At 46.3% G+C, this 27,441-nt stretch overlaps 1 protein-coding gene across 8 annotated transcripts in view; it reads left to right on the forward strand.

The window, feature by feature from the left end:
- LOC146185979 (rho guanine nucleotide exchange factor 11-like) overlaps positions 1–27,441 on the forward strand; it is a 123,646-nt gene that overhangs the window by 31,725 nt on the left and 64,480 nt on the right. For 7 of the 8 annotated variants that reach the window (XM_084606913.1, XM_084606910.1, XM_084606911.1 and 4 more), the window contains 6 exons: positions 4,722–4,886; positions 6,236–6,307; positions 10,436–10,495; positions 13,774–13,878; positions 20,676–20,792; positions 26,217–26,315. In XM_084606913.1, coding sequence (XP_084463039.1) covers positions 4,722–4,886; positions 6,236–6,307; positions 10,436–10,495; positions 13,774–13,878; positions 20,676–20,792; positions 26,217–26,315 — 618 coding nt within the window. The remainder of the gene's footprint in view (positions 1–4,721; positions 4,887–6,235; positions 6,308–10,435; positions 10,496–13,773; positions 13,879–20,675; positions 20,793–26,216; positions 26,316–27,441) is intronic. The other variant, XM_084606915.1, reaches the window with a different exon arrangement.

Here is a 27,441-nt window from a genome sequence, read left to right on the forward strand (position 1 = left end):
CTTGTGCACTTTCTTCTCCGGCTTCTCATATCTGGAACTCTTCTATTATTTCTCTTTCTTTTCTCTTTTGAATGGCTTAAGATGGTAGTTCCTTTAAATTATGGCTTGCACTTGTGTTTAGCACAGTGAGGTGCAAGGTTTCCAGGGCTACTGATTTTACCTCCAGTTAAACCTCAATATAACGAAGTCGGTAAAATTGGCACTTGAATTCGTTACATTAAAATTTGTTACGTCGGCTCTTAACATGCAAATAAAATTCTCAAATGGTGTTGCTGATGCGAAGCACACATGGAGGACCCTTTATTTGTGGGTAAAGTAGTCCATCACTTTCGTTTGAGTCTTCTTTGCTATCAACAGCGGCATTATGCATCGTTCATAGGCCCACAACGACCGCACGGCCTCTTCCTCTCCTGTAGAGCCCGCGAAACGCCTCAGTCTGTCAATCGCATCGACTACTTCACGGGAGGTGGGGACGTCGTCACACTCATCTGGATTTTCCGTTTCGCCTTCACTCTCACCTTGCAATTCCTGAACCAAATCGTTAAGAATGGATTCCGTGGTCACTTTTTTTGTCGCGAGGACACAGGAATCACCAAGAATGAAATAGTCGATCTCGACGCCCTCCGGTACAGCACCACCGCTGCGAAGGCACTCCCAAGACTCCTGAAGTGCCTGTGCTTCTGTTGCTTCATGCGTGGACAAACCACCTTCAGGTCGAGCTGCTGCGGACGCGTCTGCTTCTATGATTGTCTTCGGCGTTACTTTCCAGGATGCGGACAGCATCTCGAGCGCTTGAAACAAATCAACTTTCGTTGACGGTTCCAGCCGAATGTCGAGGAGCAGCCTGTCAATTAAACTTCGGCGATAGGCACATTTTAAACTGTTAATTATGCCCTGATTGAGCAGCTGGATGAGGGATGTGCAGTTGGGTGGGATGAACTTCAGTTCCACATATGCAAGCCCCAAGTCAACGTGATGCGTAGAGCCGCCAGACAAGCGTCACGACTACGACGACGACGAGGGACAGGTCACCAGTCACGCGACAATGCGACAATAAACAAATGCACACACGCTACACGCCCACGTGCGCTGCGCAAAAAATGGGCATAAACTGGGTAGGGAGCCTGCATGCTGCGGCCTAAACTGGGCCGATGCTCGTACCGCCTAGTGAAGTTATTGAACACCATGTTTGCGTCTCCCGCGCGCTACTACATCAGATGGCGCAGTGTATGCCACATATCATCATCATCATCATCATCACATTTGCGTGCTTGACTCTGCTGTGCCGCCGCGCCAAGGTCGACCTACCTTGGCCGTGCTGCGCTTGTTTTCAGGCTGCGTGCACTTTGATGGGCGCTGCTCTCAACTGCTCAGGTTCATGGTACACCTTTATTCAGGCATTGAGCCTTCAACTAAATTTCGGCGAAATCTACTTCGTTAAAAATACATTGTGTTCTATGCGCCCGAAGTTGCAGGAACTGAACTACTTCGTTACATCAGGGATTTCGTTAAATTGAAGTTCGTTACATCGAGGTTCTACTGTATATCATTACAGTGTTCCTTTAACCTAGTGTTCAAACACCTGCCGGTTTGGCCTGTATAGTTCATTTCACACGACAAGAGAATGTTATTTAACATGTTTTTAATGTAACCCTGTTATGAATAAACCACAGCTGTCAGTGCGCGCTTATCCTGTGTACGTCACTTTTCCTGCTTCCTTGTGTGTTTGTTTATACCATAGTGCACAAATTTCTTGAAATCAATATGTTCCAAGCTCTGTGGGAAAGCCACTCCTTGTGTGCCAGGAACCATGACTAGGGCACTGCCACTGGTGTTCAGTGCTCTGCTTGTTTTCTCGTAGCTCACAAGTGAGGATTCAGAAACAAGTTTTTTTTTTTTTTTTGCACTTAAATTTGCAGCCACTGCTGCAGAAGCGTAGCGCAAATTTTTGCTCCAGCCAAGATGCAAGATGTTGCCCATTATTGTGTGTCTTGGTTGCTTCCTCGCCTCTGGTAACTGTACCACAGTACACTCAATGCTAAGTTAGGAGTTGGCGTAGGGTGTACCACCACTACAACTGTGTACCACCTGTCACTACCAGAGCGTACCAGCAGGTGGTGCCTGGTGCCCGTATGCACTAAAGTCGTGCGGCTCCTCGGAGAGACCTGCACGTGCAAAGAAGCAGCACAGTTCTGTGAAGTCAGCTGCACTTCATCGTATTAGAACATTTGATGAGCGGCGCGAGGAAAACAGGCTCACAACTCTGCTCCCTGCAGGAGAATATGCAGGAACACTAAGCCAACTGGTTCTCCACCATGAAAGCCGCCTTCTTGAATTAAAGTCTAAAAAACTGGTTTCAGTAGGCTGTGCTATTTGTGCCTCATGGCGGTCACTCTTGTTAATTGTGTGCTCTTCAATGCTAGCAAGGTGGTCTGCAAAGACCAGCGCTCAAGTTACGGCATGCGATTGCATTCAAAACGTGATCAAAACGTGTCTGCTGAGGCGTGACACCAACTGTCAACACTCCTGTGAGTGCCATGTGTGCAGTTAAAAAAAAAATTATAATTGAAAAATTCTTCTGGATGAGTACGCCGAGCTGCCGAATGCTGAAATACAGCCTTAAAGCAAACATAAAATTGCAACAACACCACAGCATCCCTGATACAGTAAATGCTCATTAATTCGAACCTCGATAATGCAAACTACACTGTTTGGCTCAGCCAAGCTCCATAGAGGTCTGCCTACAAAAAAGCCCATTAATTCGAACGCGAGTCGGTTCCGCTATAGATAATTCGAACTGCGCGGCACCATGTTTGGGCGGCCTGGCGCCGCCCAAGACATGGCCAAGAAAATGCTCCCGTGATAAGGCAGCATTGTTAAGAGGCTGCGCGCGTCCAAAACTGGGCCAAACATAAAATCAGGTAAAAACATGCAAAAGTGAGCAACGGCTAACCGGCGCGGCGGCCGGCGGTGCTAGGGGGTTGGAAGACGTGGCTGCAGCCACTCTGTTCCGCGTCACCCCTGAGACTTGCAACTCAATGCTCGTTAATTAGACCCGTGTTAATTCAGAAATACGGATAAATATATCTGTCAGCGTGGATCCAGCTGACTCCCATGTATGGCTGTGGCATCGGACGGGTGTTACGGGTCTTGCACCGGTTAGGTTAGGCTGCGTCCGGTTACGATTGCATGTTACCGTAAGCGATCGTCAAAATAGCACTCCTCAAACCCAAGCTACATGTTGCGCAGTTGACCGCGCACCACTGACGTGCGCTCAACAACAGATGTAATGAAACACAAACGGCCTCATCCAACACCTGTCTATGTTTCAGTTTTGCTTTTATGAGCTTCGCACTGCCATCTGTGCCAGCCGTTGGCAGTGGCGTTCATAGCAGCGCACCAGCCACCTAACCGAACGCAATTGTGCAGCGTTTTGGATAGTGGGTTTTTTACGTGCTTTCGTTGCGGTTCTTGATCCCAAGATGTGCGCTGGTCAAGTGGCGTTCAGCACGTTGCGCAGTGAAGCCTCACATGCGACGTAGGCTGCTTGTGAAGGTGCACTCCCGCTACCGCTTTGCTCCAGCGAAGAGTCAAGGGTAAAGCTACCTCCATGGCTTCAGTCAACGCCACTGGCACTCTGCCAAGTTTGCCTCCCCTCCCATCCCAACCACTATACTCCGTTTGATACATCAAGTGCAACACTGCCAAAGCTACAGCTCTTGTTTGCCCTCTCCGCATCAGCGATGAAAAATAGTGCTGGCTCTTGATGAGAGGAAATAATAGTTTTGTCTGCAAGCTTAATACATCTTACATTTGCCATCAACTTCATAAATAGCACCTTTTTTAGGGAGAAAGGATCGGATTCGGTGAATTTGTATGTTTTTTATGTCGTTTTCGTTCGTGTCGCGTTTTCGCTGCCCCGACCTTGCAAGTTGTGGCACTAGATGGCGCTGGCTGTGCCCTTCGCGCTGCGCATCTTTTTGAGAAAATGGTTCTTCGGTACGCATTTTTTCTATAAGATCTGCACTGCGAAGATGTCTAGGCATGCGAAGCAAGTTATTGCAAACGTGTATGCTCGGAATAGAACCCGTTTCTGCAGGAACCACTCGTCCACAGAACAAGCGCGTAGCGATACGCCTCCTTTTTTTTCTTGCGGACTACTTGCGTAGCTTTCGCTGCGTTGCACCTGATGTATGAAACGGAGTATAGATACAGGCACTGTGCACAATCTTGACACACTGCCAAGAAATGAGCTGTGGGCTGCAATGGTGGCAGCGCTAAATGAAGGGAGGCGCTAATGACTAACGCTCTTTTTTTTTTTTTTTTTTTTAATTCTCAGCAGCAAAAGTTGGGGTTGAGTTCTTAATGCATTTGGGTTCATTACGCGAATAATGCAAATGGTTCCTGTTAGGTTTATCGAGGCCTTTCGATAATTTGAACATTGGATAATTTGAACTTTATTTTTCCCGGTCCCGTGAAGTTCGAATTAACGAGCTTTTACTGTATCTCTTTGTATTGCCTTTATTGGCAGCATCATGGCTTGGTTTGGAATGTATGTAAGTTGACTGGATTTTAAAATTCTTGAAAATAGGTTTATTCACAATTGTGTAAATACTTGCGTACTTGCTGTGCTGTGGCTATGTGAGCTCTGTGGAGCCCAGGATGCATCAACCAACTGGTTGAGGTGGAGTGCTCATTGAGGCCTTGTGCACATCTCGTAGAGTGTGCCCACACATTTGCGGCAGCGGTCGAGCCCCGAGACTCTGCTGTGCACCCTTGAAGGCCCCCTGGGCCCAGTTGAGGAACCTCCTGTTGGTCCCAGCCTAGACTTAGGCCTTGTGCCTTCCTCCTCGTGTACGGATGACCCTCCATTGACCCCTGTTCGGGTAAGCAGCTGTCCTTTGCGCCTCTCTCAGTCTCTCACACTCCTTTCTTTTGTCGTTGAACTCTAGCTACACACACACACAAAATATGGAGAGGTATTCAATTCATAGTAAAAGTTTTATTTCAAAATTATTCAAGAACATAAGAAAGGTCTTTTTTAAGCCTTGATCTTAATATTTACTTATTCTTAAAGAGGTGGAAAGTTATTCCTTCATTTATTAGCACATATTGTCTCAAGGTTACCAAATGTACCCGAATGCAACACTACGATGATGGTAATGTGAGGGTTGGTTTTATGGATGCAAAATGATTAAAAGAAAAAAAAAAAGAAGAAAGCGTCTGACTGTAATGCAAAGGTCAGTTTTTCAGCCATAAAACAGGTTTTAAAACAACACAACTAATACGAACAACAAATGTAAACTATAAGGAAATTTGTGCTGAGGTATATAAATGCATAAAATTAGCCTCAAGAAAATGGCTCTCCTGTGCCCTGTATCCATCGCAAGGCGACACTGCCTTTTTGAGGATAGCAACGGGTGCCTGTTTTCTTTTTATCCCATTTATTTTATTGTAATCGCTGAAGTGTGCTTTGTATTGAGGCAGTTTCAGATTTACTCTTTTGCTGTAGGCTGACTATGAGCGTGTACGCATCAGTGTCTTCCTCGTACCGTAGCGAGTGAGCCCAGCGTGCACAGCGAAGGAATGCATAAATCTGTCGTGCAGCCCGAGTGGCGCACGCGAATTCCAAGGCGACGGTGCACATGGGTTGCCGTAGTTGCGCAGGATGTGCGCATTGGCCAAAGCTGTACACCGCAGGTCCTACTGAAACGAGGTGGTGAGCATTGAGCGTGCATTGAAACAAAGCCCAGTTTCAGTCGGTAATCTTTCAGGCCTCTGTTAACTCAGGGGTGTGTATGCTTCTGCATTATTCTGTGCTACACAAGTAAGAAGTAAGCCCATTTCCAGGTTACATCTACTCTCAATTATTGGAGAGGTAGTCTTTTCTTTATAAGCAGTAATTAGATGATATTGCATTTTCAACATTGTGAGAAGGGGCATGCTATGTCCTATAAAAAAGAGCGCATGAACTGGAAATATATCAGTCAGGCTCTACTGTATGTTCTACTGTATGTTGCCAGAAAGTACGGCGTTACGACAGATGTCTCTCAGCTATCTGCTGTGTGAGCTAAGGTAGGACAAATAAAGTATCGACTCGAGCCTGGGTAGTCCGCTAACAGGTGTCATGAGTGCTGTGTAAATAAATGCGTCATATTCAGCCTTTCTTTTGAATATGCTCGTTTGAGACCTGTGGGTGATTTCTGCTGGTTGAAACTTTCTGCTTTGCTTTCAGGACCCCAGTGAGATTTTGGAGGGATGGCGTGGTGAAGACATGGCTGAGGATGGCGACAACACCTCAGAAGAGGCAAGCATTACCCGTAGCGACACTCTTTGTGTTAGGGCGAAAGAGCACTGAAAAAGGGGAAGCCTCAGTTCGCAAGCCGAGCCCAGACGAAGACAAGTTCTCTTGTCGAAACGTTGGTTCGACTTGCTAACTGAGGCTTCCCCTTGTTCAGTGCTCTTTTGTATTGTGTAGCCATCTCTTTCATCTCGTTCTACCCTGGATCCTTGCGTTATTGTATGACAGCTGTAAGTGCCAGCAGTTCCCAACTGGGATAACTGCAAGCAAGTGCTTTGTGCACTGTCTCAGTGCGTAGTGCATCAAAAATGCAGCCATGGTCACTCCTCTTTTGAAAGACAAAGGGTGCACCCAGTTGACTCTGTAGTGCTTTCACCCTTTCATAGGGGCGTTTTGCTACTAGCTACACATTTAGATTCTAAGAGCAAGGATTATATTTTAATAAGTAATTCTTCGTTTTGGTGTACCTAGCTGTCCTAGAAGCATACATGCCAGGTTAATCGTTGTCATTGATGCATTGTCCTAGTTGTCTGTAATTCCGCTGTGTGTGCCTTGATGGAATGCAAGTGCTTTTCAGTACACTTTGTGTGGCCAGTGGTGTGCATATAGGCGTAATTAAGGTCACATCTAGGCTGCAGCAGTTTTAATTAGCTGGTTGCAGTATCAGCTGAACAACATCTTGAAAGGACGTGGTACACCAAATGAGTTGCACTAACAGGGGCCTGTGTTTCCTTTTTTTTTTTTTTTGTGGCAAAACTGGCGTCAGCCCCTGATGGCCCTTTTTGATTTGACATGCTAAAGCTTTTGTTGACGAGCTCACACATGCTTATATGCACGCACCTACAGGTGTCTGCAAGGCATTGTCATAGTCTACTGGAAAATAAAACTTCACACCAGGGTCCGTATTTCGAGCTTGCATCGTACCGAAAGTGTTGCCATCTCACCGACCTCGAGTCGTCCGATTGTGGGAACACCGAAACCAGAATCGGCACCAGAACTGGAAGTGACATTTGTTTTCGGTGTTTCCACGAATCAGATGACCCAAGGTTGGAGAGATGGCAACCAGAGTGGCACAGTGGTTAGGGCGCTTGACTACTGTGCCCAAGGACGCGGGATCGAATCCCGGCCTCGGCGGCCTCTTTTTGATGGAGGCGAAAAGCTATGCGCCCGTGTGCTGTGCGGTGTCAGCGCACGTGAAAGAACCCTAGGTGGTCGAAATTTCCGGAGTCCTTCACTATGGCGTCTCTCATAGCCTGAGTCGCTTTGGGACGTTAAACCCCAAAAACCAAACCAAACCAAACTTTCGATAACGACACAAACTCGGAGTACGAACCCTGGTTTATCCAGTAAAGGAACAAAACTGACGGATTTGCATTTACTTGCACGCTTTGCTCAAGCGTGCACATGGCGCCCATACTCTTGGCTATGCTTAATCCTGTGCACTTGTATTGTTTTGGTTGTAGCCACGGTAGAGCAATAATTGGTGAGAGAGAATGCATCTACAGACAAAATGCAGCCTTTGCCATATTTACTCATTTAATTCTGTGCACATTTAAAAAAAATTAAAAGCTTTCAAAATGTGTTCCTGAAATTACACGAAGGATTTTTTAAACATGGTATGAAAAACTACAAGGGGGTTAACACGCGAAATAGGTCATGCTTCGCCTTGTAGACACTGACCCCTCCCCTAACTTGCACTCCCCCTCCTACACACACACACACACACACAAACGCACCAAATAAACTTGAATCCTAAAGTAAGCTGCAGCCGACACGTAGCCCTTTCACCCTGGCACTGGACTTTTTTGAGCCAGCAGTTAGTGTGCAGTGGTAAAGTCGCAAAGGCAGCAGTCAGAGACAAATGGAGAGGGAAGGTAATGGAGGTGGCCCCCTGACAGATGGCTCTCAGCTGAAAAACAGAGCAGCCAAGAGTTTGCTAGTTTTGGATTGTGGCGCATGCACTGCAGGTTGCGGGAAGTTTGCTCTCACAGCTGTTTGTCCTAGAAAGCAACCGCCATGGCGAATTAGCTTGGCCAGTTCTGCGCAGTTCGTCAGATTTTCTGCACCGAACTAATTTGCTTGGATGCACTGCGGTGCAGCTGTTGTTGCTATTTCATGCTGATGGTGATCCAATCACAGTAATCTTCCCAAGCCTGCCTTGTGCTGCATGCTGGTAATACGAAAGCTACAAAATGCACAGCAGCAATAGGTATCCCATCAGTCGTCACTGCAATGCAAAAATTTTTAAGCTACCTTTATTTGACAGAAATGCTATATTAGGCGAATTGATGTGTTTGCAGTATGGGAACGTAGCGCAAAGACGGCGAGGACAAAAGCGCTCAGTTTTGTCTATTCTTTTGTCCTTGTCTTCTTTGCGCGGCATTCCCATTATGCATACTTTTATTAGCACTGGAGATATGGGCGATCGAAAATGGTGCTCCTCTCCTTTTTCAACTCAACCCACAGCAGCGTGCAAGAAAAAGAGCAGTAAATAAGTCGCCACAGTATCCCATTGCGCTTCGTCCTGCCCGTGTAACTTGAGAGCGTGGAATGAACGGGCGCACCCATCAAGCCTGTGTAACGTCGCGTGGAAGGTATGCGGGCAGTGCGCGTGGAGATGAGTTGTCCAAAACTTGAGCGGTCGCCAGGAGCACTTCTTAAAAATCATTTATAGATTATTGGCTCCACGCAGAGCTTTCAAGTTTGACTCAAAAAGCTATAAGGATCACCTCTATGTATTTCTCTGCAAGTAGCACTTCTGGGAGCCTTTAATGGTATGTCCCATTCCTATCGTAGAAAAAAAAAGGAAATCGAAACAGTAACAACGAATTATGTGAAACAGGAAAGGAGCAAGTGGGCTCAACAAGAAATTTAGGCGATGTGGTGGAAATGCAGAAACGGGGTCATGGATATGCGCTTGTTCCTGGACTGTGCGAAAATTCCGACTTTGCCTTAATGCCAGTGTGGATAACCTGTTTTGGAAAATAGCCATATGCATCAGATGGTGTTTAGCTTATATGTAAAAATATGAAGCAGCTATTATTATGAATGTGAACACAGTTTTTTGGACACATCTAATTAATGTTTGACAGCTTTGGTTTTAACACCCATGTGTAACAGTGTAACTGCATCTTGCTGCAGCTAACTGGTTGCGAAACTAATACTTTTCTCCTTTGCACTATACTGTCATACCCAGGTATATAGTTGATCCCGGATATATTGAACCAGGGCATATTGATTCACAGTCGGCAACCAATTTGTCGGGATTTCTAGGGACCGCGAAAAAGCCTGAAAGTTCGGGCAGTTCGGAAAATCAAATTTATGGAAGAAATCACTTTACATGAAATTCTAATTGTCATTGTGGTAGAGGAATGGGTCAGTAATCAATCTTTGGTCCATCAGTCCGCCTGAAAGCGGACCAATGGCCGCTTTCAAGTGGACTCTGCATTCACCTTGTCGCACAGTTTTACAATGTTGACTCTACCAGCAGGTACACAAAGAGAGTCAGCTGACTGGATTCCGTGTGTGCTAAGTTGCCATGGGAGCACCATTAGAAGTGGCCCTTTCCAGGGCATAGCATGCAGTTCGACCTGGTGAATGTTTTGTTAATAAGAGTTTGATAAACGAGAACAACGCTGCTATACTTCTGCATTGGATTTTCAAGGGGATACTTAATCAGTTTGATATATCCAGGTTTACTATATCTGGGATTGGCTATAATTGTTTAAGCATTGCTCTGACTTTTCTTGAAATCTTGTTGGAGTGGAATTTATGAGTTAGTGACATGAGAAACTTTGCATAGCCTTGGTTAAAATTTGTGCATAACCTGTGCACTCCTCTTGATTGCAGGCTCTGTGCCCAGTTTTTGGCACTACCAGTGTATAGGTAGTTAACGACATAGTAATGTAACCTGCAGTTATCTAAATTGTTAAGCTGCCTAACATAAACACCGTGACTATGCAGAGGGTATGCAGAGTTGCGTACCTCTGCGTAGTCCACACGAGTGCGGCTTGATTTTGTACCTGAAGGAGAGAGAGGAAGGGGTGCATGGCTTGTCCTAGGCTCTAACAGTAGTGCCTCCCCCACCAATCCTTTCCCATCCTCACCTTGCTGCTAACCCCCCCGTGACGACAGGGATTCCTGGAAGGGGAACTTCCTGGATTGGATGACAGCCTCGAAGGCCGACCACTGCAGGTAACCCCACCTCTCCCATCCCGTCCCAGAATGCAGTGTGGTATGCAATGCCAGAGGCACTTCTTACCTCCTTGTCAGTGCCCAGCTTCAGGGATCCATTGTCTCAGTCAGATATGCACTTCAGCTGCCTTTGTCTGACCAGCTATTTCGGGTCGTTTAAGCGGTAACTATGTGACCTGCAGTGGGAACTGTTTTTTTGGGATGGGTAACGGGCTGCTAGTTTATATACTCTATTTGGGTGGTAAAATGATTCCGAAATGTAAAAGAAACCTGGTGAGATGCAAGGGTGACAGTTGACATGTTCTTGGGAACTTCGTGCATGCTGAAAACAGCTGCATATGGCATGTTGTTGCAGGCAGGTAAAATATAACGGTCAGTAGCTTAATTAGTTCCTTTTCTTTTGTCTGATTAAGCTTGTGTAGTGTTTGATGATGCCATTTTTAATACTTAACCATGGGATAGCATTGTGTGCAGCCAGTCGTCATGCAGTTGTAATCAAAATGGTGAGGAGGAAGAGGGAAAGTGCTGCTAATGGTGCACGTTATTCCCGATGAAATAACGCAAAGCTGGTTAACTGCGTGAGAGGAGACCTTGGCTGCAGCCAAGTCCCAGGGAACGTGCTACCATAAGTTGGGTGCAGATAGCAGGAAATTAAAATAACGGTACCACTGAGTCCCAGGAAACGGAGGGCTCTGCTTCGTCAGCCTAACGAAGTGTGCTTGTAGCTACTTCGTTCCCAGCTCTCAATGGTTGTTACTGCACTGGCTGTCACTGCACTGGCTTTGCATTACACCTGCTTCTAGGAACTGCCATGGCTTTGCTGTGGTTTGGTTTGCACTGCACTGCACCACGGCTGCGCCTGCACTGCACCCTTTGGCCAGCTGCCGTCTCTCTATGATGCTGAGAGGTGCATCCTGGTGTTGTATAGCTTGTGAAGAAGCAAACGTAAAAAGATTGTGCTTGTCGCCACCATGTGACAATGGATTTTGCAAAAGACCCAATTGTCATGAGAACTAACACGCAGAGCTCACAAAAAAAGGTGCGAACAAATTCAGCAAAAAAAAAAAAAAAAAAAAAAAAAATCGTCAGAAGAACATCTGACCTCAGCGCATTGTTTGTCTCTGCAACTAGATGTGTGGTGAAAAGAAAGGGAACTCCTCCTAACTGAGTTTTTGTTTGGTAATTTTCTATGGCTGTCCGATATGTGAGTCCGCTCTTTTCATAGAATGTCTAGAGCACAGTCGTGAGCTTTTGATGGCCTGTGTGGTAAGGTATTGCATTTGCCCAAAACCTTCCTTTAATATAATCCTTTGAGAAAATAGTATGACTAGGTTGTGACTGAGGCTGTGGAATCAGGCCGCAAATTGGGTTTCAGTTAAGCCCAGAGATGTAGGAAGGTTTACAACCATCTTTCTATTTTCTTTTTGTCTACTTCCAAGATTCTGGGAAGGCGAGTTTCATGACTGAGTGTGCACTACAAACCACATAGCTTTGCAGGGTCAGAAGGATTGGACACCTTCAAGCAAGAGGTGTCAGAGTTAAGGTGCTTGCCACCTCTGCTCCGGGAATTTTAGTGCCAGTAAAGTATTCTCAGACTGCAGCTTTAGCAGAATTCGTGGAGTTGTGTGCTTGTGAAGATGAAGTACTTTACAGTTTTGATAATGAATGGCTGGGAGGTCCTTGCACTGGGAAAAGCTGTGCAATTGGAAGCATTATTATTGCTATAGCTAAACATTATAATTGGCTGTAGGCCCCTAGGCACGGCAACTAATTAGTAGCTTGTCATGAACTTATCTGCTGGTTTTAAAGTTCAGCTTTAAGGTAGCTTGTACATTGTGCAGTCTAGCATGCTTACTCAGGGGTCGGTGTGGTAAAAGTTGTTGCTGCATCTTTTTGCCTTCATGTTCAAGGGTTTCTTAACCCTAGTAATGTGGTGTAGAGAAAAGGGGAAAAGAGTGTGTGCAATCTTGTTATATATATTTTTTTAAAGGGACAGAACACTGGCCAAAATATGTCATGAGATTATGGTGGAGATGAAAAGACCTTGCCTCATATAGTACAGATCGAGCACTACAATATCAAAGAAAAAACGCTTTACAATTTTAATATGCCATTGAAAATTGCATAAAAACAACCGAGGTGCTATCTAGCGGAGAAACCCTAGTACTTTCAGTGTAGCCCCCCACGTGACTACATGTCAGCAAAGTATCGCTGATTTTCGTAACTGCACATTGTTCTTTTTTCTTCTAAGAGTGCTTGCCATAATTTATTATATTTTGCGCTCTCTCCAGTGCGTCCTTAAATAAAAACCACCCCTGCTTTCGCACCGCGAGAGGTGTGCTTTCAGGTTTTGCCACTAGATGGCGCCACAGTGTTTGCAATTTCGTGAATGAAGCAATGACAGTGCCCACTAAAACTTTCGTCGACGAGGGCGTGTATTATTGTGCCGTAACAGCATTGAGTGTGAAACTGAAAAGGACGTTAAACTACGCAAAAAATGTCTGATTACTGTCTGGCGAGTGAAAGTTATATTTGTTTTCGGTACGTCTTCTTTGTCGGCCACCAGTCGTCATAGCGGTCGCTGCTCATGGTTTCCAGCATCGCGCTACATAAAAACGGGTGCACGCATTGATAAAAAAATTCCCGGTAAAAATTTTCTACAGTGTTTCTAACAAAACTGTTATGGAATCGAGCATTTTAGACATCAATCTTTTCACTGCGGCAAAAAAAAATCGAGACCTAAATTCCAGGGTTCTGTCCCTTTAATTAAAAGAGAGCAAATAGTTACAAACGAGACTCGTTTCTTTTTTTTTTTTTTTCTCCTTAGGGGGTCTCCTTGGAGGGGAATTTCAGAGAAAAGAAAAATATTCAGTAGCTGGGAAAGTCAGTGGCAGAAAGTATAGTAATTTTATTGCAAGGTACAGGTTTGCATTTTATATTTGTAAGGAAAGATTCAGTGTCTTGAGAGCTAAGCATCCCTATGACTTAGCATTCACTAGCTCTGAAGCAGTATAATAAGAAAGAGTATTTAGAATTTGGGAATTGTTGTTGTTTTTGTTGCGTTGCAGCCCTAGTTTTAGCCAAATGCAAGGTACAATACTGTGCATTTGCATTTTCTTTTTTTCTTTTCTTGTGTGCACATAAGCTGCGCTTTGTTTCTCTGGGTAGATTGGCTCTTTGTATAGGAAGAAGAGACACTTTTCAATGTGTTCCTCGCACATGCTTCAAATTCCTTGCTCTGAGCCTAGTGGTTACATGTGTGTGTCTGTGTGGTGCAGTATGGGACACCACCGGAAGTGCCACCCAGTGGTGGCAGGGTGCCACTCCAGCAGAGCAGCATCCTCTCCATGGATGACGAAGAACGCACCTCGGATACGGAGCTGGTTAGTCTAATTTTCGGTCCAAGCGTCTTCCTGAACCAGTGTTTGTAGCTTTGAGAGCACCCAGTCACCTATCGCCTGTGTCGATCATTTCTCCTCAGAATTGCTGTAGGACGGTACCTGAACCAAGATGACTTTAGATGTGTGCACTTTAAGGGCTCTGATTTCCCTTGATGCTTTTATATATTTTCAGCATCTTATGTGAAATTGTGTGTACGGTGTGTCACAAGCGACATTCTCCTTTTGCTTTGTGATAGTGTTTGTAGGCATCATTGGCAGTAATGGAGAATGATGGGATTATATCAGTTTAGTAGTCAGAATTCTGCCCTGTCGTGGTGCCTGTTGTGGTGCCTGTCATGGTGGCTTGGTGATAAGGGTGCTCGGCTGCTAAACTTGTGGATCTGTTTCATGTATGGTGGCCATATTTTAGTGGAGGTGAAACATAAGGTGTTCATCTACTTTGCGATGTCGACGCACAGTAAAGGACGCTAGGGGTTGAAATTATCCGCAGTATGTTAAATCCCATAAAGCAACCAGAGCAGTCTAAATTGTCTTAAAAGTTTGAATCTGTAACAAAATAAGTTCTGCCGATGCCTTGATATGTGCTCCCTGCTCAGCATTGTGGCTCTGTCTGCAGCTCAGTCATGCGCTTGCATGGGAAGGTTCACAATCCTGGCCTCGGGCGAAACAAGTGCAGCTACACTTGCATGAATATGTAAATTCCTTCACTTATTCCTCTTCCTTAACTAGCCTGCTTCGGAAAGCAACTCGCATTATGTTCAAAGCCAAGCTGTAAATACAGCACACTTTTTTTCTTGCTTTTCTTTGATGTGCTTACAAGCACTCGCTCACTCACTAACTAGGTTTGCAAGGAAAAAGCAACTTTGTTATTAGGGAGCGATAACTCATTGGCACTGACCTAAGCGCAGCCATATGCATACCTGCCAACTCTTCCGAATTTTCCATAAAATGTACGAATTTTGACCAGTCTTACTATTTTATGAATCTTGCGGGAAATTTTACGGAAAATGTTTTATTTTCGGAAAAAAAAACAAAAAAAAACGTGCGGATATCTATTAACATCATGGCCTCTGAGATAACACCACACGCGCGGAAGGGTAATCTCGGAGGCCATGTTAACACTATTATGGTATCTTTGGCGGCCAAGAGAGGGCAACACATATTTGTGATATCATCATCAGCAGCTGCAAACGTTGTAGTGACTTCTATCGTCTACTCGGGGGAACGCGAATCCATATCCAAAACTCGATACCACCTCCGCCAGGCTAGTGGCTGTTCCTTTGTTCACGTGTTTGGACAACTTTGGTGTTGGCCTCTGTTTTTGCGTGATCTGTGGCCGCGTCCGACTCAGTGTGACTCTGAAGTTTTAGTAGTAGCAGTTTCGCAGTGCAATGGCGGGCTCAAAGCCGCGACAGTACTTCCAAGTATTTTTGAAGTTGTACGCGGCAGTATTTCCGTGCTTCGTGCTGTCTAAGGAAGGAGAGAAGTTCGGATTTTGCATCACGTGTGCCTGTGATGTTAATATTTCACATGGTGGCAAGTCCGACATAAAGATCCACATCGCTTCGAAAAAGCACCAAGGATACGTGCGAGCCGCGGACAGCCAGCCAAGCCTGACAAGTTTTGTTCGCAGTGACAGCGACCTCGATGTGATTCGTGCAGAATGCCATTTCACGGCGTTTTTAGTTGAACACAACATACCGCTCATTGTCAGTGATCACGCTGGACCACTTTTCCGGAAAATGTTTGCGAGGAAGCCAAACGCTACGCCTGTGGACGGACGAAGATGATGGCAATTGTTTGTGAAATGGCCGCGAACGCAGACACTTCTTTGCTGGATGCCCTAAAAAAGCAGGTATGCTGTGGACGGAAGTAACAATAGGGATACACAGCTTTACCCTATTGTTGCGACATACTTCCAGTAGAGTTGAAAGCCGCCTCCTTTGCCCTCGGTACAATCCAAGGGGAAGCGACGGGTCAGAAAATTGGAAATCTGATTCTGGACGAAATGAAGTCCCGAAGTTTGCCTCTTGAAAACCTGTTGGCATTGTCTTCGGACAATGCCCATGTCATGATTGGCAAAAAAAAACAGTGTTTCGACTGTATTGAGGGAGGCCCAACCAGCTTTGATCGGGGTTGGCTGCCCATGCCACCTCATCAACTTGGCCGCCCAAAAAGGAGCTGCTGCAGGTGTTGGAAAAAAAAGCACTGACTGTGATGGACCTTCACTAAAAAGAAAAGGAGTTCATTCTGCACCACAAGCAAAGAAACTGAAACTTCAATGCGAGGCATCTGCAGAAGCTAGCCACGTGACCCGTGAAGAGCGCCTATTTCTTTTTTTGTCATCGGAGCTAAGCAGGGCATGCTGTCTTTTTCTCCAAAATGTTATACAGTCGTGCCCCGTTAATATGACCCCCGTTAATATGGACGACCCGGATTATGGACAGTTTTTCTGGGGACGAAACCTTTTCAATGTATTTATGCCTCGTTAATATGGAAACTCGCTGTCCGGACAATGGACAGGAGAAGAATGCACGCGCCCCACTTGGGCCCATGTATTTTTGTCTAGTTAATATGGACAGTGCTTGAAAAAAAGCAGAGTAGTCCGAACGCAAGTTAAAGAAGGGCGCGCCGCCCGCGAACCTACGCGACAGCCGATACGGCGGGATGCCTGAACGAGTCCTGTGGGGTTGGAAAGAACTAAAGCGGGCGTGTCGCCGTTCTAAGGGAGGGGGGAGGGGGGGATGGGAGCTTAAGAGCGGAGAGGAACGTACATAGCAAACCGAGGGTCAGCGTAAGAAAGACCCCGAAAGGGGGGAAACAGGAGATTTTTGGGTGCAGCGGAAGTGCCGCCGCAGTCGGGAAAACAGCAGCATGTGGTTGCAATAAATTCTGCTGAACGTGAACAGAGAGGCCGGTAAAAGCGTAAGAAAGAAATGACAGGAATAAAGACAAGTGCCTACAGTGGCGGTGGGAACTGAAGTTTTCTTTCCCAAAGCGCAATGTGTGTTCCATGAAGCCGTTAACGCTTTTCGGTGAGAGTTAAGACACACTCACAAAGTAGAGTGACAAAAGAAAGGCGACGTACGAACACGCAGCTGGGACCAAACGTCCAGTCCTGGACGCGCTTCCCTCTCATGCTCCTGGTTTTCGTCCCTGTTGCGCTGCTGAACTGCCAAACTTTGCACACTAGGCGGTCCGTATGTCGGCTTCGCTTTGGGTCAACGATGCGGCCTTGACAAGGTCTGAGCTCTTCGTAGTCGGCTAGCCGTCGTTCTAAACTGTACTTCAGCTTGCAGTGTTTGTTTTATGGAAACACAAAAACGGCGCCAAGAAGATGGGATGTTCGATAACCCTCTGCATAGCAGCTTGCCAACTTGACTCCCTCGCTTTCTTACAGAAACAGTACAAGGCAAAAAAAAAAAAAAAAAAGAATCAGAAGAACTGAAAGGCAGAAAGGTTAACAAGGTAAAAAAGTACACAGCATCAGGAGCCTGTAGCCCTCAACTTGAGTCTGGCTTTTGGCATGGCGGGAGTTAAACTCAAAAGAACAGAGCTGAATGTAGGCGCGAAGAAATCTGTGAATAAGAGCGGCAAAAGCCATCTCAGTCAATCCAAGCTGCGAGGGACTAGTATCGACAGCTCAGCTGTTTCCTCGCCTCAGGAGAATCTCAAGCAGCTACTTAGCGACTACTTAGCTCAGCGAAGAGGCCATTTAGGAAGTGGCGGTGAGTAGAGAATCAGACGCTGATTCATCGGCCAGTGAGGAGTTCGTGCTCGAAAGTTCGACCAACACAAAGCCCAACATCACGGGTGTCATGGTAAGCGAGTCGCTTCAGACTGCACTACAATTTTTCGAAGACAACAATGACAAGGATAATGCACTAAAAATTTCCGGTGTTCTGTGAAATTTTGAGTCCAGTGCACACCGTTATGTACAAAAGCAGTCGTTAACTACAATTCTCTTTTCTCAATAAAATCCTTTTTGTTATTATTCATGACTCGTTATTATGGATGACTCGCTTTATGGACAGTTTTGGTCGGAAACCAAAGTGTCCATATTAACGAGGCACGACTGTACCTCTTTTTGAGAAGACAAACTGCTTACTTCAGTCACAGGCTCCTCAGATTCATGTGCTCAGGGGCCTCTTGAACCGCCTTCTCGAGGATCTCTTGACTCGATTTGTGTGGCCAGGTGTTCTCAAGGGATGCCATTCATTGCCTGAAGTTGCCTATGGAGCTGTAGAGAATCAAAAAGATGATAAAGACATCGTCATTGGCATGACAACCTCCTCTGTAGTTGAGACGCTGACCTCAAATCAGAAAGAGCAGTTCTTCTCGGCTGTACGTCTCTACTTCACTGCAGTATGTGATTATATTCGCTACAAGTTCCCACTGGAAGATGTCAGCCTGAAGATGGCTGAAGTTGCCCAAGTGCAGGCTCTAGAAACTGCTTCATTCAGCAGTGTACTTCATTTCATTATGATGTTTCCTGCTATTCTGCCCCAGCAGAGTGGGAAAACAAGAGAAGAAACAATTGATGCATTCGGAAGTGGAGTTTGCCAACATACAAGCCTACCAGATTCCAGCAGACATACTGAATGAGCCAAGGTTCGACATGCAGTGGTCGCAATTGGGAAGCATTCGAGATGTCGACGGATCGCCCAGATTCCGCAGAATCTCAATGGTTATGCTGGGCATACTCTCCATTCCCCACAGTAACGCTTAATGTGAGAGTATATTCAGCTCTGTCAACAAAACTCGAACGGAGTCTCGCTCATCTGTTTCTGAGAAAACTCTATCTGCTGATGGTGAAAGGACACCAGAGTGGCACCTGCTTTGAGCAAGCCTACACAGAGAAGTTTTTGAAGCAGGCGAAGTCAGCAACTGCAAAAGCGTTGCAAAAATAAATCGTGACTCAATGGAGTTTTTGCTCATTACTCTACGGGACACGGATTTTGTTTGTGGGTGAGTGAGCAAGGGTGTCGCTAAAGATAAATTCTTTGAAAGTAAAAAAAAAAAAAAAACAAAAAAAACAAAAAAAACAAAAAAAAAACAGCCCCCCCCCCCCCCCCCCCCCCCCCCGCCTCTTCTCCAGTCGCGGAGGTTTTATGAATTTTGAAATCTTCAGGTTGGCAGGTATGCATATGGCTACAAGGGAAAACTGTACAGATTTGTCAGAAATTTCGTAGTCAAAGAAAAATTGGTCCTTGCCCAGGATTTCCGCGGCAGTAACTGGGAAGTTTCTTAGAAAGCTATATAGCTTTCCTTTGTAGCCATATGACTGTGCTTGGGTTGATGTCAATGAGTAATTACTCCCTTGTTACAAATTCTACTCCACCTTGGGGGATTCTCCTAAACTTTGGATTAAAAGCTTAGGAAAGAAGGTGGGGAAAGAACCAGGAGGTGTTGAGAAGGGAGGAAAAAAAAAGGGGGGTTTAACAGGTACATAACTATGCAGTGCAAGACTTAAAGGGCCACTGTCCAGGAAAGGCCCTTTTAAGCAAAGGAGCCCGTGTTTCGATCAGGTACCGGAGATAGTCTGTGCAAAATGCTACATTGACACGCGCGCCGCAGTGCATCGAAAATACTATTCAAAGCTCTCTCATGCTCTCCTTTGGGAAGCGAGCTTCCCCGTTTCCTGCGCTGGCCCGACGGGCCACAGTAATGACGTACGTACCACGAACGACGTCCATTGGTCCGTCTCGCTGGCTGACGGGAGAAGGATGGGTCTCTACCGCTCGCTGCGCGCTTTTCCCTCGCCACGACCAGACTGAATCCAGCGGCGCGCGCTCCCTCGACCGTTTTTTTTTTCGCGCTCGCGGAGAGCCACGCCCCACCTCCCGCCAAACGCGGAGGAGGAAGGGGAATTAGTATTGCGGAGGCTAGATGACCTAGGGCAGGAGAGTGAAAAACCTTTGCGAGGGAACGGAAGGAGAGAGGCATGATAGAATCGGGTGATTGCGGTGGTTGTAACTGCGTTATTAGTTACTCTTTTCAAAAACATTTTACGGCCTTGCGTTCTAGGGGCGAAGTCGCACAGTCACCGGGGAAGAAAATATCGGGTGATTGCGGTGGTTGTAACTGCGTTATTAGTTACTCTTTTCAAAAACATTTTACGGCCTTGCGTTCTAGGGGCGAAGTCGCACAGTCACCGGGGAAGAAAATATTTTCGACCGGAGGGTGGACAGTGGGCCTTTAAGCAGTGAGGCAAGAAATGGCAGCATGCTACAGCTAGTGCTGCACGAAAGGCTTCCCGCTGAATTTTGCCCGTTTATTTTTTACTTGCAGAATTTAAAATTTGTCATTGCAGAAAATTAGAGGTCTGCTTCACATTTAGCCCTCTTGACTTGCATCATACACTGGGGGTTTAGGACACTTTGAGCCTTCCTGTACTTATAGCATAAACATTTAGGCTCTGCAGATCAGATGCCATATTTCATAGAGTGCACAGCGTACCAAGCGCAATGTCATCAATCTCTCTTTATTCCTGGAGAAGTGATAAAAAATTAGCACAGGTTAGAATAGACGCGAGCTTTCCAACCAAATATGAAAGGAAGGCATTAATGCAACCAGGAGAGGGTGTCGCACTGAGCAGTTAGCTGGCGGTGTCTGGAAGAGATAGCGTGGATGTTTTGAATTATCGGCGGAACGGGCAGATGCAAGGCGCCATAAAATTCATGGGTGTTGTCTCGGCCAAATACACAAAGCATCACTGGGAGGGGCCTTCATCTCGCATTGGGCTGGCGATGCTGACAATGCCTGTTATGCTCTCGCAGACACAGCTCGGTGACAACGGGCCTTTCAACAACATCTGGAAACTTCTGCGGCATCCTGCGCACCTGGCGGTGTTCCTACACTATCTGCTTTCCAACCAGAGCGACCCCTCCAGTCTGGTGAGTGTGGTTGGGGAAGCGAGGGTCTAAAACCTGGCTGTTTGCCTGGGCCATGGAATTTGTTGGTTGTATTTACCTGCCTCAACTTGCTCAATAGCTTAGGGGGCATTCTTGGATGAAGATAGCCGTAAAAGTTTTATAGTGAAACCATAGTAGTCCAGGAGCCGAATTACGGGACTCACTTTAAAGTTTTAGAGCGTTAAGTCAAAACAACGACACCATGACGCCTCAGCGAGACGTCAACGCATGACGAAACGTGGAATCAACCATTGATCGCCAGGATGCCACCCTGGACCGCTTATTTTCATGGCAAGAGGTTTATTTGCGCGTCAAGGAGCTGTTTGCTAACTATTTTATAGATTTAGCATGTGAATAAATTAAATGTTTTATTTTTTCAAGAAGCCGTATTTCTAGTTCAACATCATCAACGAAATCAAGAAGCAGCTACAATTTTGCAATTGAATGGTCTCGTGGGTAACTTTATCGCCGTGAGGGTGCGCTGGCAGAGGTAAACAAACCATACAAATGGCACCCTTCACTAAAACAGCTGATTCTACGGCTAGTTCCTGCTTTTTGCGCATCGTCTGAAGTCATCAGAGTTCAAAACATCACAGTTTGAGATGGAGTCGTCAGGTCGATCTATGATCTCTGCCTCCACTTCGTCGTCTTCATCAGTGTCGTCTTCCGGCTCGTGATTACTACTCACGATGTCTTCCGTGTCAGGTCTGCCGCGTCGCACTGGACGTAGTCCTCGAATGCTACTGAAGGGCCTACGGCAAGCCTCTCTTGCGCTTCCTCCCAACACTCGTTTGTGTTGTCACCTTCTTGGCATTCAAGATCTTCAGGATGGGCTGGCGTCTTCAGTAACTCTGTCTTCCTCCAGCAGTTTCGTACCGTGCTGGGCTTGAGGTTTCGCCACACCCCGACAAGCATCTCTGCAGCCTGCTTGACATTTATTGCTGTTGGCTGATTCAGGCGCAGGTTTACTCTTTCGCTACCGCGCCTATTCAAATCGATCAATCTGATCGACGGTTAAAATTCTCGCGCGTGAGTGGTTTGCGGGCACCTAGTGCCATCCAGGTTAGAAAGTGGAAAACAAACGACGTGATCCGACATGTTTTGTTGGTTTTTTGCTTTTTGGCGCTTCTCCCAGCACCATTTCGGATTGTGGAGCGGGCGCTTCGAGCATGGCGTCGTCATACGCGCGGACGCTTCTAGAAGAGATCACGTTTATCATCAATCGAGCACTACAGGAGCTGATTTTGCGGATGCAGATAGCAGTGGCGAGCCAGAAGATGTGGAGATATCAAATTTAGCACCCATGAGGAGGATGCGTTGAAGTCGAGCCGGAACATCCAGCAGGTGTGTCGGCTCTATGTGCGGCGTATATTTCGATTACTAATACAGTAGAATCTCGGTGATACGAAATTCAAAGGGAGACGAAAATTTTCGTATCACCCGAAATTTCGTATCACCAAAAAACGAGCAAAATCCGTTTTCAAGCCTTCCAACAGGTACGAAATATTTATTTTCGTTGAAAGAAATCGCGTATATCCTTCTGCACCTTTCTGTCCGCGAGATTTGATAACAGAGAGTTTTGAAAACTGAAAAATTGGGCCGCTGTCTTCTCCCGCATAGACTCGGAGGTCACGGCGCGCCGCAGAACATCGATGGCGTGCATCGCTTCTGCTGCCGTCGGCGGTGGGTCATCAACGCCTTGGTCGTCGTCATCTTCGTCACTGCATGGAATGCCAAGCTGTGATGACGCTTCCTCCGCAATATCTTCAACCGTGCGGAGACCACAGGTGGCGAGGTCGTTGTCCGCGGTGACGAAATCGTCGACGCAACAGTCGACGTCAAGTTTTTTCCAGACATCGATGGGAATCGGGTCTGGCACTTGCGAGGCAGTAGCCACAGCGGATTTGAAAACCCCACACGTCGCGAAACAATTGGTGATGGTCGTAGGAATGACGCGATCCCAGGCAATTGCAAGAAAATGCACAGCGTCCAGAAGAGGGATCTGGAGATTTTTGCGTCCTTCCTTTCAATCTTCGCGAGGAGGCGGCGCAACAACAAAGCTTTAAAATGGTGCTTAACATTCCTTATAATCCCAGCATCCAGTGGTTGCAAATGACTTGTTGCGTTCGGGGGTAGGAACACCACCTTAACACTCTGTAGTGTCATTTGTTTTGGATGGGCGGTGCACTGGTCCAGCAGCAAAACTATTTTTCTGTTGTGGCAAGACATCTTGCGGTCGAGGTACGTGACGAATTCCATAAACAAAGAAGACGTCATCCATGCTTTTTTGTTCGCCATGTAGACGCCGGGCAATCGACCGGTTGCCTTAAAGCATCGGGGCTTTTGATATTTGACTGTCAGTGGCATCTTTTCTGATCCGTCGGCGTTGCAACAAAACAAAACTGTAATGCGCTGTTTGCTCTTTTGTCCGCCCTGGCAGGCATCGCCTTTAAAGCACAAACTTTTTTTCGGGCTGGAGATTATAAAACAGCCCTGCTTCATCTACATTAAAAACATCACGTGCCTCATATCCCGCTATGTAAGACGGCAGTGTGGTTGTCATCCAGTCTTCCACGGCGGAGGCGTCAACCTTTTTTCCTTCGCCACAAACGGTCTTGTATGAAAGATTATGACGCACCTTGAACCGGTGAATCCATCCACCGGAGGCCTGAAAGTCATCAATTCCAAGTGTGAGTGCGATGTCCATGTCCGCTGCCTTCTCACGAAGCACTTTTTCGTCGATGTTGACGCCGACCTCTCGAACCACGTTAGAAGAACCTCTTCCAACTGCACATGGTGGGCAGTTTTGGCTTCTTTAGAATTCATCGCGAAGTGCTGCACATTCTGCATAATTTGGTCGCGCTGACCAACGATCGTTGACAGCAGCAGGCCTAGCTCCTTGGCCATGTCAGTGCGCCTTTTCTTGGGCTCTTTGTCCACCTTATTTAACATTTCCAATTTGTCTTTAAAGCTCAGCGCCTTTCTCTTCCGTGACATTGCAGTATGATGTATCTGTTCGCGTTGCCGAGATGATCCCAAAACGAAGCGCTATCAACGCGTTGTCAGCCTCAACAAACGAGAAAATGAAGCAACGTGTTGCCGCTGCAGCGGAGACTCCGGAAAGCGGAAGAGCGTGGCCTGCGGCTGCGGGGCGGCGGAGAAATGTGGAGAGGGCCGCAAGGCCATGCGCACGACACCAATAGCAGAAAGCAACGAGATAAAAAAAAAATGCAAGGGGGGGGGGGGGGGAGAGAGAGCGGGAGGAGGAGGGGGAGGGGGGGGACGATATCTCCGCCTTCTTTGCCAACTTCGCTGCTGCCGCGGGTTGCCAAGCCGGTTTTTTCCCGCTGTATTTTTTTTTTCTTCTTTCGCGCGCGTGTGCGTGATCCGTGCAGTGCTGCGCACGCTTTTCTCGCTGTGAGTGTGTGCGTGGGCCTCGACCGGTCGTGATACCGAAGTTCGTATCACCCGTAGCGAAAAGAAAAAGTGTTCGGAACATCCGAATTTTTGCCCACTGAACGCAATGAAATTCGGCCGGGGAATTTTATGAATTCGTATCACACCGAATTTCGTATCAGCCGAGTTCGTATCACCGAGATTCTACTGTAAATAGTTATGAGCGGCGGAGCATGTGCTCACAGCTATATTTGTTTTCAAGGTCACAACGTCATACGGACATCATTCCTTGCCAGCAGCTGTGAAGCGCGTGCAGTTTTTTCCTAAATGAAACCAGGGAGTCGAAGCTGGTGGCACTTTTTGTTTTTTGCTGAAAGAACAGTTTTCGGCAATACCCTCTGAAAATTGTGTCATCTTTTTATGACATAATTAGGTACAGAATGTGTATCTTCAAATTTTTCTACGCTTGGTATTTTTAAAGTTTTGCTCATTTTTCAATAAGAATGATGTCCTCACTCAACAACATTTTTTTCACTAATTTGTCTAATAAATATATGTATATGTAACGTTTATGTTATTGAATAGAACATGCTTTTAGCTACATTTTGATACCAAACAATGTAAATAAGGCATTAGTGTCTAGTCTCCAAAAAATATTTTATTCCACCTAGTAAAAACTGCCCTTTTTCCCGTAGTAGCGAAAGAGTTAATCACCAGCCGCTGAACAAGGCACCTCCGAAATTTGGTCTTTACACTCTTGATTATCCCCTGATCCAGAGGCTGCAGTAATGAAGTAGGATTTGGGGGAAAGAATTCGTCACACATTCGTCAAGCGAACATTGACAATATGCGCTGAACAGTTGTCGACGATCATCAGGATCTTCCTGTCCTCTTCCATTCTGCTATTAATGGTGACAAGCCACTCAAAGAACAGATCATGCATCATCCAAGCACGACTGTTAGCTCGGTAATCACACTGCAGCGACACTACATTCTTCATGCAGCGGGGCTTTAAATGCTTCCTGATGACCAGAGGCTGAAGTTTGTTTCTGCTAGTAGCATTGCAGGCTAACAGCATGGAAATCCGAACTTTTGATTTGTTTCCACCTGTGCTGCCATTAAAATTTATTGTTTTTTTTTGGGAGGAGTTGGTAGAAGCAGGCTGTTTCGTCTGCGTTAAGAACATCATGCTCGGAGTAAGAATACACGACTTCTTGGAAGGGGCCGTTCATCCACTCGGCTGCACCCTCTGTTCCGCTGCTTTTCCTTCTCCGCATGCTGTCTGCCACGTAATCCCGTTTCTCTGGTGAAAACTGGTAGAAACAGTAGAGCCACCCAGTACTTGCTTGGAAGCCTGTGACTTAAGCACTGCGGCGAATTGCGGCACTTTTTCTTGCAGCAGAGTGCCACGCTGGCACAATTTGTGACTGCTTGGTCGCAACGTCTTGGAAATTCCAGAACCGCAGTCGTTTCCTGCTTGGAGCAAGCTGAGACCTTCGGTGAAGGTCGCTTATTTTTGCACGATCTTTCAAGATGGTCGCGATGGTCGATGGTGGTGCCACTCCAGGCTCCTTGCTGACGTCGATATTCTTTCTCCCGGCATCAATATCCTGAAGAATTATCAATTTGTCCTGCAGCGCAATCTGCTTCTGCTTCTATTTGGCAGCGACTGCAGAATTCATCGTCCGAGGGGCAAAGTGATCTCGTTGCAGCTGAAAATGAAAGCACTTCAGGCAAACAATAACGCGGCACACTCCTCGCAGAAACTAGGCCTGACGACGACGCTAACGGCTGACAACCCATCTATGATACTAGTGATTCTACTCGTGTGGCAACATTTGATGATGATGATAATCGTCAGTATTAAAATACAGCAATAAAATACAAATAAAAATGTACATAAAGAAAATGAAACCTTAGAGCTTGTTATGTGTTCCTGATGTTCCTGTTGTAAACTGTTGGTTGCATGATGTTGTTCAGCTCCTGAATTGTGTGCATGCTTGTGTGCAGCTCTTCCTGATTATCACCAACCTGTACAAGCTCGGCACTGGCAAGGAAATGAAGAAGTGGGCGTACGAGATTACCTCTACCTTCCTCGTACAGAGTGCGGTGAGGCGATTACGCTGCCTGTTGCATTTGGTAGCTTCCTCCTGGGGGGGTCACAGCACAACTACGTATAAGTAGCAAACTATCATTGTAAATTAAAATTATTGTTGAAGGAAATAACCGACAACATTATTGCACTATGTGTCAAGCCTGTGATGTGACGTTACGCAGTCTGGACCCGTATTTCGAGTCTGCGTCATTTTAAGACGTCATTTTCACTGTCTCGTGGTTGGTGGAAATGCCAGAAGCAGATGTCAGTTCGGTCGTGGCTGTAAGCAGTGATGTCTAGTTCCGGCAGTTCCACCAGTCACGTGACAGCGAAAACGACACTTCTCAAAGTTACGCAAATTCAGAATTTGGGCTCAGCGTCTCGCTCGTGCTCTAAGCGTGACACGAAGAATTACGTCAGTTTCCCTCGTGCGCGAATGCAGAAGTATGAGTGGTTTTTGGTGTTTTCAGTTTTAGCTGACCCCTCCATGGGTAGAACTGGGGGCAAGGCACTTCATTTAATGAGGGAAGGCTGGGAAGATGAGGTCTCGTATTTTGCTTGGCTACTGCTGGGACAAAAACACGGGGGCAGTCGTGACACTAATATTTTCATAAGGCAAACCTCAAGGGAGTGTTTTCCTAGGTCTTCTGCAATCCTAATGCTGAATATTTGATGGTATTCAGCATCTTAATTAAGTAAAAACTGCACTTTGAGAACAATTTGATATGCACTCGGTAGAGAGCATCACAGCCCTGGTGACTATACCTAGCAGCACAGTCATGATTCTGCTGCAGAATCCACATTAGCCCTCTGGGTAATTTTGTGAAACTCCATAGGTTCCACATCTCCTTTTGCATGCCATGATGTTTAGAACGCAGTGAGGCAATTCGTCGGTCAGTGCATCTTTTGGGAGAATGCTGTGCTGTAGGAAGCTGGGAGGTGTGTTGGTTGAGTAGAATGACCTTGCATTCCAGTTGACTCGAGTGTTGCAACTGTAGCTGCATAGGCTGGGTAAGCTAGGAATGGGTAAGCTAGGAATGTTACGTACCCAGACTTACTTACTTGGACACAGCATGGCACTTGTGTCTAAGATAAAAGTTACGTTACGAGAGCAACGAGACCCTTTCACAAGCCTGTGCA

This window comes from Amblyomma maculatum, chromosome 6, assembly GCF_055883805.1.
Source record: "Amblyomma maculatum isolate TAMU_Amacu chromosome 6, ASM5588380v1, whole genome shotgun sequence".
NCBI lineage: Eukaryota > Metazoa > Arthropoda > Arachnida > Ixodida > Ixodidae > Amblyomma > Amblyomma maculatum.